Genomic DNA, 23,760 nt, shown 5'->3' with positions numbered 1-23,760 from the left:
TCTTACTTAAAAAGATAAGAGCTATTAGCTTTGTTTTATTACATAATTTAATGATGGAATTGATATAAAATTGTATGTTTCCAATTTTATTCAAGTTATGAATCCAATTAAAAATATCTGAATCGTTCAATCGTTGATAATATATTATGTTTATACATTTTATTATTTGTTCGCATTTATTAATACTATTAATTTAATTTTAACTATTGCAGGCTATATTATGACGTATTATGCATAAACAATTTAAAAAAAATATTATTGTATTGATATAAAATAAAAGCTAATTTACATACCTTTAAATGTTCTATGGAATGTTAAAGCACCAGCTTTAGGGAATATTATAAATAAATTATAAATTAATAAGGAAATGTTATTGTATTGTGTTATAACGTTATGGTTATATTTAAAATAAAATTATAGAGACACGCTGTTTCACGGATCCTTCTCCGTGTCTACAACTATACAGACTAATAAGTAATAAGCGATTTGCTTTTTAAGACGCTGCAGATCACCAAAACTAACAATTCATAATTACATTTTAGTAACTATATCAGTGCCTCAGGTGAGGGTAATATGATAGAACGTGATTGAAGGTTAAATTAACAAAAAACAGTGAACATTCGATTTTTTTGAAATATAAAAGTAACAAATTTAAGTACAAATAATGTAATAATTTATACATTTTTCATAAACACAAAACTGTCAAGAGATAAGTTGAATCCAAGGCATATATTATGATAAGCTGTATCAAAGATTGTATCTAACCTGAGTTATTATGATGATATTATTATAACATAAAGTAGGTACTTGAAATAAAGTTTTTTATAACTTATAAATACTGCTACTTATTATTATTATTTAAAAATTAATAGACACAAATAGGTTTCGTTTGATAAATTATCATTGATTTACTGAAAAAATATTTTATATTGCATTATAGTATTACTTAATTTTTGCATGATATTGTTTTTCAGGTACCGTATTTTTTCGATCTTAATTTTACTTTTAACAAATAATTATAAGTCCCTAAAAGAATCTTTTCGAATAAATTTACATATGCATTTATCCCTATTATACAAATGAGTACATTTTTTACCGTAAAAGTAACAGAATTATACCCTTTTTTGTATACAAATTTTTGATACACCGGTATGATATTTTTACATCAATAAAAAAAGAATAAATTTTAATATCATTCATTTTTTACCAATAAGAATAAACGTAAATTATAAGTTAATCATTTTTTTTGGTATAACTTTTATTTAATTTATTAAAAATATAATAAACTATGTAAAAAAAAATTGTTTATGTACATATTTTTATTTTTATAATGCTAATGGAATCAATATTTTTTATACGAGAAACACGTAGGTACCATTAAATTTTTAAAATTAATTTATTACAAATATAACCCTAAAGGTTAAAATGTAGGTACTATTTTATAATCAATAGAATTTATATGTGCTTTTATCTTAGAATTTAAAATGTCTTAATGGTAGAGCTGTGGTGACTGTTATCCAGTCAATATCATAACCAAATTTTAAATTATATTTAATTTGGAGCTAAGTTATTCTGTTTACTTTATTTTTTTCAATTTTCTACAAACTAAAATTGATTTTCTAAAATCATCCATTTCACAGAATTATAAAATTCTTTGAATGCCTGGTTAACGTTTTCCTGGCACCATTATAAGAAAATTTTAAGGATTTCAATTAGGACTAAAACTAGGTAGTTTTAAAAGAGTACATATCACAAAAAAAGTTTTTTTAGTTTTTAAGTACAATCAATTCTAAGTAATATAATGGTACTGTTAGTGCATTGTACATTTTAAATTCATGAGATACGATACCACCATAACCGTCTACTTATTCTATTCAAGCAAATGTTGATTCCCTAAAATAATTATTTAACTGCAATCTTTAAATTAAATTGTTCATCGTGCCCTTTATTATTAATTTTATATGGGTATTCTTGAGCCAGTGATGAAGTTTTGGCCACTCGAATTGATGAATAATTATAAAAATAATTGCAAACAATTGAAAATTAATATTACATAATTGTAAAACGAATATGCAAATTTGAAAATGCTCCTTCAGCCATTAGGGCAAAATTAATCTCGGAATCCAAATTTATGTACCACCCCATGTTCATCTGTTCAATAAATTTCTAAATTTTTAGATCGATTTGTAAACAGTTATAGATTTGATTTTAAGAATTACCTATAAATTATAAATAATTATAGTACCTAATAAATACAATGTTTTCGGAAAAATTAAATCTATCTACCATAATACTTAAATAAAAACAAAAATTTTAATAGCAATATCAAAAAAAAAAAACATACATAAGTATATTATATATTTGACGTGTTTACAATGTGACCATAATAATATATCTAAACATTCTAAACATACACGTCATACGCGACGCAAGTAAACAATGCACACAAACACTGGACGCACGTTCACCCGCTGCGGATAATACAATAGTAGAATTGTGTGAGGTTAGCTATCTCTCTCATCATCTTGTCACACAGCCTAAGAAACACTATAGACGATTTTACCCCTCTGGCGCGCCAAAAGATGTTTCACATCAAAAATCTAGGAAAACTTATAATGCATTTTCCCCTCTGAAAACCATAATATTATATAAATATAGTGACGTATATAGGAGTTTATCTTGGAAGTGAAAATATGTATTTATCCAGAAATCGCTAATTCGACGGGGGCTGCGCCGTATTTACCATGTGAATTGAATTTCTCTCTAATTACGGTAACTTACATTAACTTATTAACATCATAAGTGCAAATTTGTTACCAAAATTAAATTTAACCACATGTTAACTGAGAGATTAAATGTTTTGCTAAAACATAATTCAACGTATATTATAAAATATACATGTGGAATTTAAAAATTTATTAACTTCCCTATTTTTTTTTTAATAATGTATTTAATTAAATATTCTGATTTTTTAAATTTTTAAATACACTCAAAATATTTTAAATATTTGTATTTTTTAGTATGTACTACTAATTATGTGTCCAGTACAAACTTTTATTTTTTAAATGAGAACATTCCCCCACCTTTTTTTCACTGTACATTATTTAGTGAATATATTTATATTTTTAATGTTGGTGTACTTACCAAATTTAAAATTTAAACAAATAGTTTCTCAGTTATTAAAATGTTAATACTAATAAGGATAATATGATAATATACATGTTTGATATATCCTAGTGTTATATTGTTCTTACTAGTTATTATCGGTTTATTGTTATCTGAAAATTAATTATTCTACCCTCGCATGATCGATTGATTAGCTTAGCCTAGATAAAATAGCTATTATAATTATGGTGCCCATAGTTGTGCATATATGGTTCTATAATATCTATCTATCTATCTATATATATATATATATCTATTAATAATAGCTCATGTTTATTTTCTCAAAATCAACATTGGGCATAATATAAACATTAATTAGGTATAATTGTTATTGAAATCATCTGTCATAAAAACATTTGTACACTTTAAGTACTACTACAGTGTATTTTGTTCTATATTATAACAGTTCTCATATATATGAACTTATATTATTATTATATTTCTTTGAAATGCAATTTTTCAATTCTACCTGCAAATATGTCATTGTATTATGCATTGTGACTTAAATAACTTACTTGCAACAATTTTCTTCAACAGAAAATAAAAATAAAATGTAATATTAATAATTATATAATTTATAATATACATATTTTAACTTGTAATAATAATTATGTTTCTTGTAGTTGACTGCGCAGTGAAGAATCAGCTAGTACTACAATACACGGTACAATACAATGCCTACTTATTTAATTTTTTTCTGATTATAATAAAGTAAAAGGTCTGTGATATTGCCAAGTAAATTTATTCAACGACTGTAAATCTTCAATGTTAATTAAATTCAATTAATTTGTATACTTTTTTCTATTAAAACAAACACGCACTAATTTATTATTCTATCATCATATATCATATATTTAAGTAAAATAGATACATTATATATTACACATTTTAAATATTCACTATGGTTTTACAGTATAATATTGAAGAGGCATTTAGCTTAATATTTTTGAGCTTCTCTTAAATACGAAGGAGCTGCATTTAGTGTTTTTTGGACGTTACTCCCATCGTCCACATTATGATTCAGTCGAGTCCGATTCTTTCTCGGCTAAAAATGTTCACATATAAATATTATTGAAGGTGAGCTACGTAGACTATTAATATACAAAATAAACATTTATACCTTTAAGAAATACATTCATAAGTTCCTTAAATATTTTCCTGCACGGTGCTTCCACAATTAGATTAAAAAATACAGAGTACGACAGAGCTGTTATTAAATCGGCGTTGATTTCCCAATACTTATTAGAAAGACAAAATTATAAATTAATTGGTGTTTACTGTTGAGCAATAAATTTTCGAGCATAAACAATATATTTTAAAATTACCAATGTCCAAAAGTTTCCATATTGTGGTTGACGGATTTGACCAATACTTTGCAACTGAACAATAAAATGTGTCAGATACAGAACGTACGATAACCTTGATATGACAGTGAAAAGTTTGCACTCAATAAAACTGCTGATAAAACCTATTGGAAAATAATTTTGTTTTGATCAATTGTGATGTGTATTGTTCAGGTGTGTATAAATATATAGGTTATTTTTTAATATCAGTTTACGATTTATCATAACTTTAGTAAATAAAATGCATTATTTTCGTTTATTTAATAAAATGTCTTTAAATAACTATCATAACTAAAACCTCATGGTAAATACTTATTGCTCTTGCTGCTATGTACGAGTATAAAGTATATTATAAAAAGCGAGATAGAAGGTGTTAACTGTTAAGTGTATAATAAAAATAAGTATATAACGATAAAAATAGTAATAGAATTAATGCTGTTTATGTAATTCACGATCGACTAACATAATTAATATAAACCAAATATTAACTAACAAATGATTAATATTAATCATATTTATTTATTATTTTATAATAATTTATACATTATATCATGTCAAATATGATGACTGATGAGATATTGATAAAATTAATATGATTCTATGTTCTCTGTAGTCTATACACTGTACAAGTAGGTTTTACGATTATGATTTTAATTTTTGTAACAAAATATATTATGAGATCAGAGATACTAATGTCTTATCCATTAGTATTATCTTACTTGATTATTCATTATAACAGATAATTATTAATTATTTTTAACGAATAATACAATTTATATTTATACTGTATTGCTGACTTATGTATTTTTAATAATACAAATATAAAATAAAATTTCTATTATTTTATTCAAAACTCAAAATATAATGTACTATAAGAATATTGTATTTTTAAATTTATACATATCTGATATTATGTTAAAAAAAATACATAGGACACAATAATTGTACGGTACTTAATAATTAATAATGCCTACCCAAATAAACCTAAATAAATAATCGTGTGCCCGAGGAACATTTTGTTTTTTCTATGAGATACAATGAATTCTTTAATGAATATGGTTTGAATATAATATATTTATTTGAAACGAGGAAGGTGGAATGTTCATTTTATATTTATCTACGACTTCAGTTTAAAATTTAAATCAATACGACGTGACAGCTAAACTCAAAATCTAGAAAAGTTAAATAGATATAATTCTAAAAAAAAATATGTGTTTTCAGATTGACCACTAAAATCAAGTGTTTCCACCCTAAGTTGAATCGGCAGGATACTAAGGATTTTTTTTATTGAGAATGAGTGAGTGAGAGTTTAAGAAAAATAAAAATAATTATAATAATAATTAATAATTAATAAAGATTAAAGGATGAAGAAAAAAAAACAAATGACGCTATTATGTATTATCGGTATTATATCGCTTGGCCGTATAAATCTGTACAACAGTAGCATCCAGTAATAATAATAATTATAGCTGTCGGCATGACACAACGAGACGTTTACATATTATACAACATTAAAGCCTGCAGAAACACGAAGCATACTATACGTACTTATCACCGCCGACAGGTACGTCTTGTCGCCACACGAATACATGATGAGAATTGATGCACACAATAATAATATTATTATACGATTTGGGAAATAATAACAAACAGGAACAAGCTTTAATCATATCGATAAAATTGAAATCGGTTACCTTATACCTAATGAGCGTTTTATTAACTCGTGGAAAACAGTCATCTGAATACATACATTGCCCGGCAGGCGGACATGGCCGCAGAACATAATATAATCGCTGGACTAGCGACTACTCTATGGTGACGTTTTAGATAACAAAAAAATTTAAAAAAATAATGCAACAACGAAAAATCTCGTGTTGAATCGTGACGTCGAAATACCTACGCTTCAGACGAAGACGGAAACTATTTAACGGGGTCATACGTAGATTACGACAGGTAGATTTTCCGTTGCATAACAAAAATAATTATTTAATAAAAATTCACAACAGAAATATAAATGATTATCAGATTTATAATATTGGACACCTACATAATTCTAAATTATAACGGATACCGAAATACTGGTCGTCTGTCACGTTGCAATATTGTTTAAATATTATATTATGAATACGTCTATTTTGTGTTTTTTGGTAGTTTTGTGCAATCGAATTTAATAGTTTTGGTAAATTGATTTTTTTAATTGTATGAATATATTTTTTGACATAATCAAAAAAAATTAGATGTATACGTTTAGGTATATGCCTATGAATAAGACGTATTGTAAGTGTTTGTAGTTCCATAAATGTGTGATCGTGTAGGCGCAACAGATTTATTTTATTTTTTTGAACTACTATAAGCTCTTTGTACAATATCTTTAGTTTTTTAAAACGTTAAGTATGATTATATTTATTTATATTTACCAAAATTAGATAGAGAGCTGACGACAAGCAAGTACGATATAGTCAACGAATATACAATTCTCTGGAACGTGAAGTATATTATGTGATTCCATGGATTGTACGTAAGGCCTGGCAAATATAAGTAGCCGGTAACAATGTAACAGGCAATATGCAACAATAAGCATGTAATGAATCCTATTATTCTACTTTCCTAAAAAAAAAAAAATTAATTATGCACGTAAACCGAATTAATTAAGACAATGCTATTTTTATTAATTACTTACTGATGAAAATTTGAATTTAGATTGTTTAATACGCAAGTATATAAAAGCGGCTGCCAGACCAACGAGGTATGTAGTAATCCTGTAATGACTCTTTATGTAAACTTTTTGGAAATGTTCAGTTGTCCTGAGATTTTTAATATTACTAAAAAAAAAAAAATCATAATTTGAACAATTATTATTAATTTAATACAACCACGTCTATTAAAAATATAATACTAGTGCTTTATTAAAAATTTAAGAATATCATGTTAATCGCCGCAACGTATATTCGAATCGGAAACGAAAGAATACAACGGAATAATTATTGACGAGAAACATCGTTTTAACATATGAAAGTATTTTTTATTTTAATGATTAGTGTTTTTTTTTAGATTAAAATATCTACTTTGCTCAATATTTTTAACTAAAATAATTTCAAAGTAATGAATTTATACATTTATTTTTATATAAAATTATTATTACAACATCAAATGCACAAGTTATTAGCTTATATTTAATAATCAAAATGATAAAATAATACTAATAATAATATTCACACAATTTTTCAAGTGAAATTGACATATTTACCCATGGAAGTATGGCATTACTCCCCATTGTTTATTATCATAAATTGATTTTGCAGGTATATAAATAGATATAGCAAAGAGAATGCCGTAAATAACAATACCGGCTTTATTCCATCTCCATACAATATAGGTCAAGAAAACACCAACTATAAAAAAATGCATGTCACATGCCAAGTACCACGCGTGCACCATACACTGAAAATGATATCATTAAATTATTAAAATACACGTATCTGTACAGTGCTGAGACAAAATAACAAAATATAATATATACTTAGAGGAACACGAGTTTAAATGTATTAAAGTTACGGTCATTATAATTTGTATGTACGCGTAAAACAAATGTGATAATAACACGTCTGTGTAATATGTTCTAAATACTTTATTACTCTTCTAAAATTATTTACAATTATGCAAAAACATAATTTGGTTTAGTATTAATAATTAAAAATTATTATTTTTTAATTTAGCTAATGCCGAATATATAGTTGAATACGTATAGTTCGAATAAATTGCAGTAAGAATAAGCTGACGGTCTCAAGGACAATATGTGTGCATGTAAGATAGTATGACATACAATAAATAGGTATAAACACACCGTCGTAGAAACCACTCCAGACGAACTTGAAAAACTAGGTAGCTTATATATATGAAGAGCATTGTTAGATCGAAATGTACACCTACAGTTTCCATTTTTAAACTCTGTTGAATGCAGAATTCAGTATACGCAGTGTGTTGTCAATTCATTTATTATAATCAATTTGTAGCAGAAGAAAAATACCTAAGTACATTAAACGGTTACCACCATGTATAGAACTCTAATACTAAATACCATAAGGTTGAATTAATACTAAATATCGTATCAATTTTTTGGATAATAAAATATTATTTTATTACCATTTAAACATTTTATTTGATATGTACCTATCATTGTATATGATTTAACGAAAGCGGATTTAAATATGACAACTGTCTCATAGTGTATTTACCTACGTGGCTAAATATATATATATATATATCATGTATATTTATAATATTACACAATATAATGAAAAATATTTAACCAAATCATCAACATAGTACCAATATAATATATTACAAAAGGGATTATATATTTCTGTTATTATTTCTGAATATTTAAAAATCACTGTATCATATAATATTATGTATTTCAAATTTAAATTTATAATAAAAATAACATGCGAAACTTTTCCTTGTCAGTCGTCGGACCTTAAAAGTCATGAATGGTAAGTAAATAACTTCCGGTGTCTGGTCATCAGTGTATACCAATAAATAATTGCAAATTTACAATATTCATAGTAGCCAGTAGGCACGGAGGTGACTCGGCGACAAAAACTAGTTTTGCTTGTTTACAATATACGGTGGAATTCAAATTGCAATCATGGTTTCGTTTATTGAACAAGGTTTTAGTGTTTTGGAATCGAACATGCGTAGAATGTATGAAAACCCTTTGGTCCGTAAAAATGACGGAGACTTTAATTTATTCTTTGACAATAATAAATAAAACATGAAATTAAGTTCACTACATGATGATACCACAGAAGACGTAGAAAAAATAATTTTCAAATATACACCAAATTATTAGATATATATAAAATGCAACGAGTAAAATGAACTACAGCCAAGGTTGAAAGGTATAAAAAAATAAACCAAAAATGTCTTTATTGTAATTTTAGTAATTTAATAACACGTCTTTATGTAAATTGTACATTATAAAACAAAAAATAAAAATTTGATAGATTATTGATTCGTATAAAACAGCAATCTAATCAGAGGTGTAATTTACGGAATGGAAAGGTGTGCATTTGCATTCGATAAAATATAGTTGCTCATTATATTTTACACATTTATTATTGTAAGTGATTAAAGGTTTTGTAAAACAAACAATATAATTTTGGTGGTAGGAAATATTTTTATTAAACGTGATAATTTTTTCAAATTTTAATTCTTTTTCGTTATATTTAAACCCGTAAATATATTTATTGAAAATTTTAAGTAATTTAGTGTAAATCTTCTTAAATATTATAATAGTTTTCATTGTATCTGTAGTTACTCATTTTTATTTGCGTATTATAGGAAAAAAGATAAATTATTATTATTTTATAATGTTTAATAATAATATTTTTATTTTTAAATCTGAGTGCACCTAGATATTTTGCGTGGATCTAATTACGGTTTGTTATTGATACACTGTTGATGCATTTCACACAATATTATTCCAAAATTATTTGAAAATCAATTCGGCTACATGTCTAAATTGCTATAAATATTATTTCGATCCAGAAAAGTGCATACGTCAGACGAAAATGTAGTTAGGATTTATGTTACCTACATATTGCATTTTAGTACACATACAGTATATTATGAGTGTAATTGGATAAATGCTTCAATATTAATTGGTTTAGTTTTCACGACGTCGTGTGAAAACTCAGATTTCAGCCAATATAACAAAACCTATTTACTCCTTAGAAGACTTATTTGTTTATATTAATATTTTTTTTTACTTTAAACCAGCAGACGTCATTGGCGGGTAATTCAGCTAGTACCTCACTGCTAATGGTAACATCTGGATAATGCTAACATTAGATGGATAATAAAATATAGTGAATTTATCTAACTGGCACCCCCGACAGTGAATTTTGGATACAAACAATGGATTTAATTTGTACTATGTCAGTGCTGAAATATGCTTAATTTTTATCATTTAAGCAAAATTCGGTCATAAAATACAATGTTTTTTAGTGAAGTTGCTAACGAAATGATTCATTTTATAATGAGATTTATTTTAATTTATATCGATCATTCAGTTGATTTGGGGTTTCAAAAATTTTGCAGCTACCTCCAATTGTTTACAGAGGTGTTTTAGTGGGGTGTAATGAAGTTGTTATGTAACTTCATTTTAAAATTTTTGAAAATGAACTATTCATTAGTATTTCAATACTGATTGATTATACCTTTTTGTCGTAGTCTATATGATAATAATTTCGAAGTTACCCTGGAATTTTAATAGAGGTAGAAAAGAGTTTCCAACATCCCTCTATTAAAACGTTTATTACAAATTCTTTATTTCATCTACCTCAAACACTTTAATAATTATAATATTAATATTCGTAATTATTCAGATTTTTTGTACTACTTAGGAGTATCCTTTGGAGATAACAATTTATATTTTTCAAATAATAATCATTTTTTTCTACTGTAATTTTAGGGGATATATATTTTTTTTTAAACAAATAATTTATCAATTGTTAAAATGTTTTTATTTTATACTAAGTATAATAATCAATAAATATGATTTTACAGAAATATTTAAATATAATAATGGATTTAAAATGTTTAATGAGTTAGTACAATTATTGTATACTATTTTTAATTATAATATATGTTGAAAGACTAGTATTAATTACTAAAATATGTAAGTCACTATAACAAATTAATGAATTTAATAGCATGTCAATCTTCCAAACTCATTAATATGGACCTATGAACAATTTTGGTAAAACACACTGTTTATGTTTTTTGTTTTTCGTAAAGATTTTACAAACATGTATTATGAATTGTAATATTAAACATTTGTAACTACGTGTATCAATACCAACCGTGATGGATTCACTATAGTTTTAATTTAAATAATACGTATAATTTGAATATATAATAAAAATTAGGTAGAAAATTACTTAACAAATAAAAAAGTAAGATATTTACCATTTCGTTTGAATGTACATAGTTGTTTATAAACAATAGATTGGTCCACCAGTTTTTCCGGCAAAACTCGGCTTCGGGGTAAACAATAAGTTTCCACAGTGGGCCATCACCCATATAAGGCAAAATAAATGCAAATATTACAATAACAGTAATATACATTGGGAAAATTCTAAAAATTAAATAAATACACATTTTATTGTATTCTTATTTCTGTAAATAATAAATATATATAATAAATATAATAATAACATTTTAAATGATAAGCAACTTCGTTAAAATCAAACAAGCGTATTGTCTATTGATTCGTAAAATAAAGTTAAACTATTGTATAAGTTATTGTTTTAAAAATTATCGAAGAACAACCACGTACATTTATAATATTTTAATGTAGGTATATATTACTAATTTAGTCAGATAATTTTGTTAACGTAATCGTTTGAATAGTTATTGTTTACTTTTAACATTTGATGATTTATATACTTTTGCGATTCATACGCTATTAGATCAAAATTATAATTATTTAAATAAATTATTTTATGAGGTTCTCTACAGTCATTTTGAGTTTAGTCTTAATGTATGGTATACATATACCATAGTCAATATAAATAATTAGTAAAAAACATCCTGTAGTTAATGGTTCAAAAAGTTAAGTTTGAATCAAAATTTAAGTACCTACAAATAATTTGTTCGTGTATTTGAATTGTCTTACAATTTTATTAATCAAAATAATATATACATGTTTAATATTTTGTAAATTAATGTATTACGAAATTAATATTAAAACGAAATATGAACAAATTTGACTTTAGGCTTCTAATTGTTATAAATAGTAGGCGACTGTTGATATAATGTTGACTATTAATTTATCATTATGATATAATATTGTAGAAATTATTGAAACTCTTATTTTGAACAACATTGGAAATTAATAAATGTGCATTTTATTTTCTGTATAAATTCTGCTTTTGTTAAATTTCTAATAAATTATTATATGCGCAATATACTGGATCTTAAACTAAAATCTATTTAAGATTATAAATAAAATGTTATCACAATTTTAGCAAATAACAGTAAAATTTAAATTTAAAAAAATAAGGGTAAGTTTTATTCAATACCTGATTATTCGGTAAATCATTAAGAAAATAAACTTTAATGGTTTTCCATTCCTTAAACGCTCTTCAACCACGACGTATGTAAAAAATCCACTTATTATAAAAAATATTTCAACTGCAACCGGAGACTTGAGGAACGACCACCAAAAATCGGTAAAAATCTTTAAAATAAAAACATAGTAAAATCGTCTGAAATCAATAATAAAAAAAAAAAATATTGTTTCCCATACGCGTTCCGAGTATTCTGGATCAGAGGATGGAATTCCTAAGTTTAGAGCTACTCTATGACCGATTATCACGGAGATTATTCCCAAAGTTTTAAGCCCATTGGTTACAGCAAAGTCTTTAGTTTTTGGATCTTCCGTTAAGTTTCTCATATTTGTTATCACCGAGAACGAATTTAAGCACTTACCTAAAACACCAAAGACGTCAATGTAACGATGTTAATAATATTGTTATTACATTAACAGTGATTATACAATATTTATGCATATTTTAGCTATTCACGTTTCCAAACTTACTGGTAAAAGAACATTTTCCGGGTTTCGAGTGATCTGCAAATAAATCGTACAACGTCCCGGCGATCATCAACGCACAGCCCACGATAAATATTCCACTATGACACATGAAACACAATGTCAGCCGTTAGTGACCGGTAACAATAATATCTTCAGTCAAATTAACTTCGAAAAAAATATCTCAAAAACAGAATACTGTAATATTATATTAATGAATCGGGTCACACGTACAAACGTGTTTACTACGGCCCTTGTAGTAACTTACTACGATATGACGTTTTTGCGGTAAGGATATTACCAAAAGCTTATGAAGACGAATTATATCGAATTATGTATGTTTGTTTTTTTAAATTTATTATTATTTTTTTTTTTCTAAAACTGATATTCTCGTGGAGTATTTCATATTCGAAAAATTTTATTTATCGTATCCGTGACTCGTGAGATATCCATCGAGAGTTAATTCAACCGCGGAAACGTATAGACGTTATAACTATTATTAGCCAATTGTCATAATATGATCGACAGCGTCGCTTATTATACAATTTAGATAATAATATAGTACTGTACTCACTAGACGATCAAAACTGCATTGGTATACTTCAACGCCGTGTTCTTAGAGGTGTACATCAACGGCGGAACTGCGACTTTCACGCTGATATTGTGCGCCTGGAAAGCCGGCGCCAACGCGCGATCGACGGATAATCTTATGTCTTCGTTGGTACACGAGTCTGGAAAACACAACGCCCATAATAGGTTTTTCGGTCCCACTTCCAACGGGTCCCTCTGAAATCGGTTTAAATTTTAAAATATAATTCCCGACGTTGTCGTTCATTCGTCATTGATAACACTATCGCAATATCATACTTTCGATCGTTCCCGATCCGCTTTGATTATGTCGAATTGGTCGAGAGGTTCGGGAGGTCCTTCGTCTGCAGCTAAGTGGAAACGTACGTTGGCTATGGCGTACGCTCCGTTAATCCCAAGACGTTTTGATGACACGCGCATGCATTGGTCAAAGTATCCCAATTCGTTGACGTCGCCGGATAAAATTGATCCAGGATATTTAGACGAAGACGTGTACACTATACGAATTCAAAGTGATTACGGTTAATTTTTCTTATATTCGATAATGATATTATATGTATATTATTTTTTATGATTTCTATTAGAAAAAAAAATATAAAAATACATAGGCTCTAGTATTGTACAACGTATAAATAATATCATAAATAATGAAAAAAAATATACATAGTAATTACAATTTAAAACGTCTATGTACTATCGATATACTTAACAAAAAGCGTATTATAAAATACATACCTAACGTATACTTTATTTCAATTTTTTGACTTATTATTATGTTATTATAATATTGTTTCTAATAACAAATTTAAAACTATACATTTCAATTTTAGGTTAGATTAGTACCTAACTAATATTTAACTTTCCTAAGCAGCAATATTCGATTTAGATCATTATAAAATGACGTTATGTACACATTTAGATTTTAGAAATATATTTTGTTGTGACGGCTGTTAAAGTTAAATTATCTTTACGTAATCTAAAATATTACAAATATTACAAGGTATGTATGTGTGGTTAATATTACCATTAAATAGTGGACACCGTAATAATTAGACGTAATTGTGACTAAACAATTTTGATATAATAATTATTTTCACAATAGGTACCTTACGAAATAAATATGTATTATGTATACAGTTATTTGCGATGGAGTAATATTTTATGTTTCTGAATAATACTAAAACTTATATCGATTATATTATCTCGCTTAACTTAATCTCGAATCGATGTTTGATGTTCCAAAGTAAATATAAATGTTTTGATTGCAGAACATATTACGTATTATCGACCATTGAGTCTTTGAATGAAATAAAAATATTGTAAAATGTAAACAAAATATAAATTAAAAATATGCTTTAGCGATATTCAACATATATCTGAGTTGTCTCTCTGTTCTTCGTTAAAGATACAATATTGCTCGTGTTGTTTACAGTAATAATTCCTTTTCAAATTGCGAATGTATAAAATATATTAATTTGGAAATATATATTATGCGAGAACAACTTTAGATACCATTTGAAAAATAAAATAGTATGTTATGAAATTGTATAAAATAGAATACATGCATTGAATATTCTTATAATATTCAATGTAGGTAATATACGATGATTAATATGTTATTGACCAAGTAAATATTTTTATAAAATAATTATTCCTTATACATTTATACATTCCAATACTTTATATATTCAAATATGAAATAATAAATCGTATAATATAATAAACATATTAGGTATTTCATAATATTATGACGCATAATTTACGTTTTAGGGAAAGTGCTGAAGTTTTTTTATTAGTTGATACATTATAGTATAGTTAGTAAATACGCGCATAATATGTCCATTGCTGTAAAATTTTTCTTTTTGGGGAGTTGGTGTGATTTTACTTAAATAATTTACTCGATGTACCATAAGCATGTTAAAACGATATTTACTACTTTTGAGGTTCGATGAAAAGTAGGTACGCTTAACGTTCAAAATATCTGTATACACGTAAACAAACGAATATCTTAATGAATTATTTTAACTTCATTCGTCAATTTAATTTAACTAATTCGCCTTTAAATTATTATAAATAGTTTTGTTTTTATTACACGCGTATAGTTTGCGAAATGTATTTCTATTACCTACACGTTTACAGGAATATTTTCATAATAATCATTTTTTAATGGTGGCAGAAACGAAAACTCCACTTTCCGCCACTTATAAAATTAGTATATTTTTGTTTACATAATATTTATCGTTGCATCCAAGAATCACCTATCGAGGCAATTAATGAATACAATAATTAATTAATGGTTTACTTGGATATTCGCCGTAAATATATTTGTATAGGTAACACATATAGCTTTAAATTGAACACTTAATTTAATAACAATATGCATCACTGCATCAGTGATTAGTTAAAGCAATAATTATTTTAACGGTTTTCCCACAGGAAAAATAACTAATTCACGGTTATGTATAAATTATTACGTGGTTACATTTTAAATTCCTGCAAAAGTACAAAAAATAAAATAATTAACTGTTTTTATAAGTTTTAATTAACAACTAAAAATGTGTGTTAAATTGTTATTTTAGGTTAATTATTATTGTATTACAAATTAATTTTTAGTTGATATCCTAAAATAATTCAAATACTTAATACTTCATACTACTGTAACCCGTCGTACGGCGCACGGACATAGATGTCTCATTTACGCGCATGGGGTAAAAATGTACCCCTCAAAGATAGCTAGTTATTATTTTATGGTTAGTATATAACTATTTTCGGAAATAGTAACTTGTTGTTATACAAACGTTTTATTTTACATTTCTCAGTAGTATATAAAATATGTCGGCGGTATACAAAGAGAGTTTACATTATACAGAGTGATTATAAATACAATTTTTTTTTTCAACATAAAACCAATAAAAGCCTATTTTTAGATGCAATATTTGAGGCTATTAAGGTGATCAAATATCCACATACCGTATTAAATATTTTATAAATATTTTTAAAATGTCTGGGGTAATTATTTACCCCGTGCGACGGGTTAAAAGAAAAATAATTATGTATAGAAAATAAAAATAATAAAAACATCGAACTTCAAACGTGTAATCAATTAGTTATACGAATTTAAAATGTAGATTAATCAAATAATTGACCAAGAATATTTGAAATGTAATTCAGAGTCAATCTACCTCGTTCTAAAAAGCTTTAATACTTAAAAATTATAAGTTTATTCTATTTTTTTTTATGTAAATTTATGTATAAAATAAACAATAATACAAACAAACAGATCTAATCTAATCTACCCACTGACCATTGAGATAAAAATTAGTCTCTATCGTCTTTATGGTAAATTCGTAGTTAAATATAGTTGTTTACTTTGATTTATTAAACATATTTACCAAAATGCTTGATTTTTGATAAACTTTCAAAATATGCAACAAAAAACTTCAAATATGCTCGTATAATCAAAAATATGTACTTTAAACCCTAAAAATATCAAAATATGTAAAAATATGCTCTAAAAACTTTAAGTACTTGATTACAAACGTTGTGAAATATACTATGTACTTACTAAGCATAATATTATAATGTTAAATAGAAAAATATGCATGAAAATCCTTGCTTTACTTATGATTAGTTCATTATTCCTTCTAAATTTTATTTTCGTTTATTGAAATTATCAACAACAACAAATTTGTCGGAATATAAAATAAAAAAGGTTTTATATATTTAAAAAAAGTTAAAAGTATAAGCAACTACAATAAAAAAATTATATAATATAATGATTTTCAAAAAAAAGCCAAAAGAAATATTTCTATAAACATTAATGATGTTTTTTTTTTTTTTTTTTTAGAAAATGAGCGATTACCTATATAATAATTATATTAAATATTATGAATATTAATAGGTTATAAACAAGTATAGATAAAAGCTTAAAATAATATGATGTTTACCTGTTCCTTAAATATAAAAATATTATTTTTTAAACCGATATATTTTTTTCTCCATTATGTACTTTTAAAAGGTATATTAAATAGAATATAGATAAAATAGGTAACAAGGTCGCTTTGGTGTATAGTAGGTTTTGAGTATACATCGTTATTGATTATAGAAACATAAGGTGTTTTTATGGAAATGTTGAATTTGAATTCATTGATAAATCATAGTCGATTTGACCGAAAACTGTAAGTCGACCTTTTTTTATGTATATATATATATATATGTATTATTTTTATAATAGCATTAATAAAATAGTAATTTTAACTAAAAACAATTTCATATACTACAGTGATTTATAGATAGTTTAGGCGCGTAGTCGCAGAATATTCTTATAATATATTAAATCATATTATATAAGTGTTATTTATTTACAAATGGAAATAGACTTAATATGTTAATATTGACGTAGTATAGTACGTGATGTTAATAGATTCCGTAGTATTAATAGATTAAAATTATTCTAAATATTTCGAAAATGTCAATATGCATAGCGCATAATACAATTGTAATGGTGAAAATGTTCAAGTCTCTAGTATTCAATTTTTAATTTTTTTATTTAAAATAGAATAACAGAAATTGCTCGAAAATAAATCTTTATTTTACCTATGAAGTTTAAATTTCGTCAAAATATGGTAAGGTTAGATTTTAAGCTTATAAAAAAAAAAAAAAAAATGTGACTGTATTTTAAATATTTTAAATAGTTATAAATCATTGTTAAATTTGTAATATAAACATATATAACGTAGTTATATAAGTAATTGGATTTTTATTTGTTTTTAGATTTTAAAACAACACTTGTTTTCTTATATTATATAATACAGTGTCATATGACTCATTGTATTTTTCTTCGTTTACTACCATCTACTTAAAAATAATATCTCTCAATACATTGATTTGAGTTAGTGTGAATCGAAAAATACTATAAATTAATAAGCTCTCCAAGACTCTATAATAACTTTCTTAAGAAAATTCATAAAGTAGCGTAATCTAATGAAAACTTACAAAGCTTATATAAAATACATACTATTTAATTATTTACTACGGACCTAGGTTCATTTACAAAATAAAATGCAGTATTCGATTTACAAAACTTATAGCTAAGTGACAACTGCTGAAAAACAAAAAAAAAAAATTAAAACATCACGTCATATAGAGTACAATTCATTTAACTATAGTAAAACCGCGATTTATCAATATTATATTATGTTAAAGAAATAGTCAAACATTTTAATCGTAATCAATATTTATTAATGAATATTTTATAAATAAAACTAGTGTACCTATTAAACAGTTATTTTTCTATTATAATATATAATTAAGCCGAATAAACAAATACATTAGTAACACTATATTATTTAGTAATATTATACGTCTGACAGAAATGTTATTTACTTACTTTTAACAGCCCATAGTGTTTGGTTATTTAAATCATTCACGTAATGTTGACCATCTTTAGTACAATTGTCATTGGCATTAGAAAAAGGTAAAAAGTTTTTCATACTATTCGCAATAATATCTCCAAACAATGTTTGGGTATTAATTGTGTTCTCATTATCTATAATTGGTGTGATGTTTTTTGTATTTAGTGTATCGTCGTGATCTTTCTGAACTACATAATTTCCTAGATGACGCGTTATTTTAGACTCACTAGCGTTGTGACTCTGAGCATGAGATACACTATTGTTTGTTATTACAACTATTGCAGTTAATGTTATCCAAATGTATTCAAGCCACATTGTTCTTAAATCTATAAAAAAAAAATCTATAATTTAAACACATAATACAAAATAATATGATAATATATATTGTAAGGACATATTATTATAAGGCCGAATATTTGAGTGCAAATAAGTATACAAGACAGGGATAGGGTTTCATCATAGTATTGTAAATATTAATAATATTACGTATGCTTAGTATACCTACGTTCTATTATTGGTGTAATTTTTTTTTTAAATTTTGAGAAATTTTGCGACGGGAATTCATTTCATTATATAGCCAATCATTTTTTTCTATTCGTCTCAAAACAAATATACTTATATTAAGTAATTGTATTTAACATTCGGACAGAACGTTAGGTATGATCCGTGGTGCAGAACTCGGATACAATAAATTTTGGATTAGCGTGTTTAGCAAAAACTTCATGAATTATTTATAATTCTATCACTGTTAATAACTAATGAGTATTTATGATTTTACGAGAGTACGCTAAAAACAGTTCGAAAATGTTCAAAATTTGAATACTTACATGTCTATTTTAACATATTTTTTTTATTTAATACATAAATATAGAATAGTTAACAATTATAAAATATTGTATTGAGCTATAAACGAAACAGCCGTACCTACTTATGCAATGAGATAACAAAATAACGCAGTATCATAAAATTATGATATTTGATATTTTTTGATTTAAAACACAATGTAATTTATACAAAACATAGGTTTGCAATTTATTACACGATATATTTTAACAATTTAGTGTAGTGAATGTGGCAAATATGGAAAAATAGTGTAGCATCTACATATTATAACCAAATCATAATAAATAATAATGAAAACATGTTTATACATCCAATAAATTTATGGAGGATATTAATATCGAATTACTGCTGTATATAATTTTAATAAAAAATATGTTGGTGTAAAATTATGTATAAATACTATAAATTAATACATTCGTATACATAGGACTGCGTAATACTAGAATATTTTATTAATAATATCAAAATAATTTTTCGAAATGTGCAATAATTTAGATGTGATGATGTTTAACTATAACATAACATTTTTGATACTGTTATTGTTTACTTGCTATCAAAACTGATAGTGTTAAATACTATATTATAGCATGTAGACTGTAGTGTAGTGTAAAAATTACCGGTCAATAATTTTAACATAATGATTTTATGATATATCATCATTATGATCACAATGTCAAACATAATATTTTTAATATTGTAACATCGTGTCAACATAAACGGTACAGTATAAAACACCATAACAACACATATATATATATATTATCTTTAGACAATACACGATTAATAGTAGATACACGAACTCAATATCACATTATATAGCTGACTAGAATAATATATATATGTTATGAAGAAGTAATTTAAAATTGTAATTATTGAAAAAAACTACAGTACACGTATGTGATTTTCAAGGTCCCGGGATAATTGTAGTACCTATGTCACAAATGGACTGATGGCGTTAAAGAGTGGAGATTAATACTCATCAGTTAAGTCACAAATCCTGATTGATGAATATAACATTAAAATAAGTAACGGATAACAGGATATTTGACTATTACAATTATAATTTGCTAATAGGAAGGTATTAAGGAAAATAATAATTGGTGAGTAGGTAACTTAAAATGTGGGTAGTAAGCATGACAATAGTTCTTAAGTGGCATACAAAACAAGTATTAATATTGTATTCTTATCATCGTCATTTGTCAAACGAATAATATATTATTTTACCATCATAATTCCAACGTTAAACTTCAAATAGGATGTAGTATATATACAAAAAAAAAAACGATTACCAGGTCGATTACTTAACCGTTTTTTTTAAAGATTAAGGGGTAAACTTTCGGTAACATTGAGGTACATACTCGTCATCATTAAAATTGCCTTCGGGTCCTCTGACGCACATACGTGACTTGTTGTTGTTAAGTTATTTTAAGTAATTGATACTACTGGAATTTTATAGTAAATTTTACGGAGAATCCAAAGACATTGCGAAAAAAAATATCTGATAAATATCCGATTCTATAAAATAACGTATGGTTATCAATTTAATTGGTTCCCAAAATGTTATCATATAAACTGGCGTCCGCGACCAACTATAACATGCTGAAACGCACTTGTTTTCAAAATCGTAATATTATCTTAGTATAAAGAAAGAAAAAATACCTTATATTCAAAATAATATAGTTAGATTTATAGTAAACGTTTAATTTTAATTTTTAATATATTTTTTTTTTTTTTTTGTTCTAGTGATGGAATAGCTTAAAATGTATGCTGTACTGAAGTCTGAAAGGGTGATACAAATTATATGTCTATATAAATATGTCAACTTGGAAAAATTCAAACATCGTGATAAGCTTACATGTATTAGATTCAAATATCAGGTATCATCAAATATTAATATGTATGCGGTAAAAAACGTTATCCCTGTGCGGTTTTAGTTGTATAAAAAAAAAGAGCCGTAACGATTGGGACGAAGAGTACTTTTTTATAGCATGTGTACGAATAGTTGAGTAATTAGTTAAGATTCAACATTTTAAAGTATGTGCTATACCATAACAACAATCCCGAGATTGTTTTTGCCCTAACCTTAAACCTGAATTCGCGCAAATAGCAGCTCTACACGCGTAGCCAAAATCGGCATAGTAACAATCCTGCAATAACTCGGGTGCGATAATTAAAAGTGAGTCAGAATTGGTGCACTGTCGAGTAAGCTATTGAGAAAAGATCGATTAAAATTATATTCTTACTTCAAGGTTTTAAGAAACTTTGTGATGACTTATTCAATAGTTGTGGGAATAAGTAAGAAACTATTAAGTTACGCAGTGTACGGCGGTGGTGGTTAAGAGGAAATAATAAATTGTAGGTTTCCTGCAATAGGGTAACTATGAGGATGAAACTGTGATTTTTTTCAAGCTGGTGTTCAAGCGATATAATAATAGTTTGTGACGGTAAATCAATAAGTTGATTAGTTTTTAAAATGCCATACCACATAGCACACAATATTTCATAGTTTTTAAAAATGTTGATATTTATATCGAAATATTTAACAAAATATTATTGATATCTTTTATTTTTATATAAAAAAAACAAATATCGTTTTACAAAATGCTTGATTCATACTACGATCGAGATCATTTCTAAATCATTAAAAGGTATTTTATTTTGAATCCAGAAATTATTTTTTTTTAATGTTTATATTTGTCGAAGATATTATCATTGTCAAAATAGCCTTATAGCAGAAACATTGTTAAATATTATACAAACAACCTGTTAAAAATCACTTTTAATCACAAGATATAATATGTATATGCGATGGTTGACTTAAATTAGTTACTAAAATATGCTGAAGTTTGGAAATTAACAGAACATAAATATATAAATAAAATAGCAATATTTGTTTATTGGATAATGTGAAAATAGGAATTAGTTTTGTTTAAGATGTTATTTTGAGTTTTTTATGTAAATTAATATAATAAAAGAAAGAATATGTTCAATATTTTATAAAATTTATCATACCGTCTCAAAATACTGGATTTAAATATTATACTGCTACTAGTAAAAAATGATTAGGTGCATACGTAATATTTATAATATTATAATTTACTTATTTGAATTTATAATAATCGTATTTTAATGATAAAAACTAAATATTACAATTAGGTACAAATAATAATATAATATTAATGATAATTTTGTATAGACTTACAATTAATTTCGTTTGGATTTTCTTTATAAAATTAATCCAATTTGATTATCGTTGAACTCAATTATTTTTTATACTTCTTTTCGGATTTAAGTTATTATTATACAAGTAATAATTTATCCAACGATTGAAATACCTTAAGAACTTCATAAGTAAACCAAACTGTTTATATAATTTAACGTCACGTTTTTTAATAAAAATCAATTGAACTGTGCATTATATATATTGTATATACCATAAGAAGTCGATGTGCATAATAGCCATCGTGTCACTACTAAACGTAGGTGCTTGTACAGCTATATAAATTCTCGTAAGAACTGTTCATTCAGAACCCCTCCCTAAAATAATAAACGTAATCATATCATGCATTAAGACTCCAATACAACGAACACAAAATATAATATTATTTTCGATTTTAATGTGAAAAATGGGCGTATTTACTTGGTTAGGTTGCGATAGTTTATGACTAATGTCAATGAGTAGTGAAAATGTTTAAAGTAATTAATAAATACGATGTACTTAATATTATGTGTAATATATCAGGTAAAATCCACTAATATTGTACATATGCCTTCGTGTATGAAATAATGACGTATAGATAAACAACTG

General features: G+C 25.7%; 1 protein-coding gene across 1 annotated transcript; it reads right to left on the bottom strand.

The window, feature by feature from the left end:
- Nucleotides 1-3,989: 3,989 nt before the first annotated feature.
- On the bottom strand, nt 3,990-23,420 carry LOC132928416 (nose resistant to fluoxetine protein 6-like). The gene is made up of 14 exons (XM_060993062.1): nt 23,155-23,420; nt 19,085-19,435; nt 13,975-14,192; nt 13,682-13,893; nt 13,114-13,208; nt 12,823-13,004; nt 12,596-12,753; nt 11,481-11,649; nt 7,756-7,949; nt 7,189-7,330; nt 6,926-7,115; nt 4,491-4,633; nt 4,286-4,403; nt 3,990-4,210 (listed from the first exon to the last, which is right to left on the bottom strand). Exons 2-14 carry the CDS (start codon nt 19,422-19,424, stop codon nt 4,179-4,181), a joined length of 2,193 nt encoding a protein of 730 aa, XP_060849045.1. The 5' UTR covers nt 19,425-19,435; nt 23,155-23,420; the 3' UTR covers nt 3,990-4,178.
- Nucleotides 23,421-23,760: the final 340 nt, after the last annotated feature.

The sequence above is a fragment of the Rhopalosiphum padi genome, chromosome 4 (assembly GCF_020882245.1).
Source record: "Rhopalosiphum padi isolate XX-2018 chromosome 4, ASM2088224v1, whole genome shotgun sequence".
Lineage (NCBI taxonomy): Eukaryota > Metazoa > Arthropoda > Insecta > Hemiptera > Aphididae > Rhopalosiphum > Rhopalosiphum padi.
Note: the sequence above shows the minus strand (reverse complement) of the source record. Positions and strands in the feature narration are given on the sequence as shown.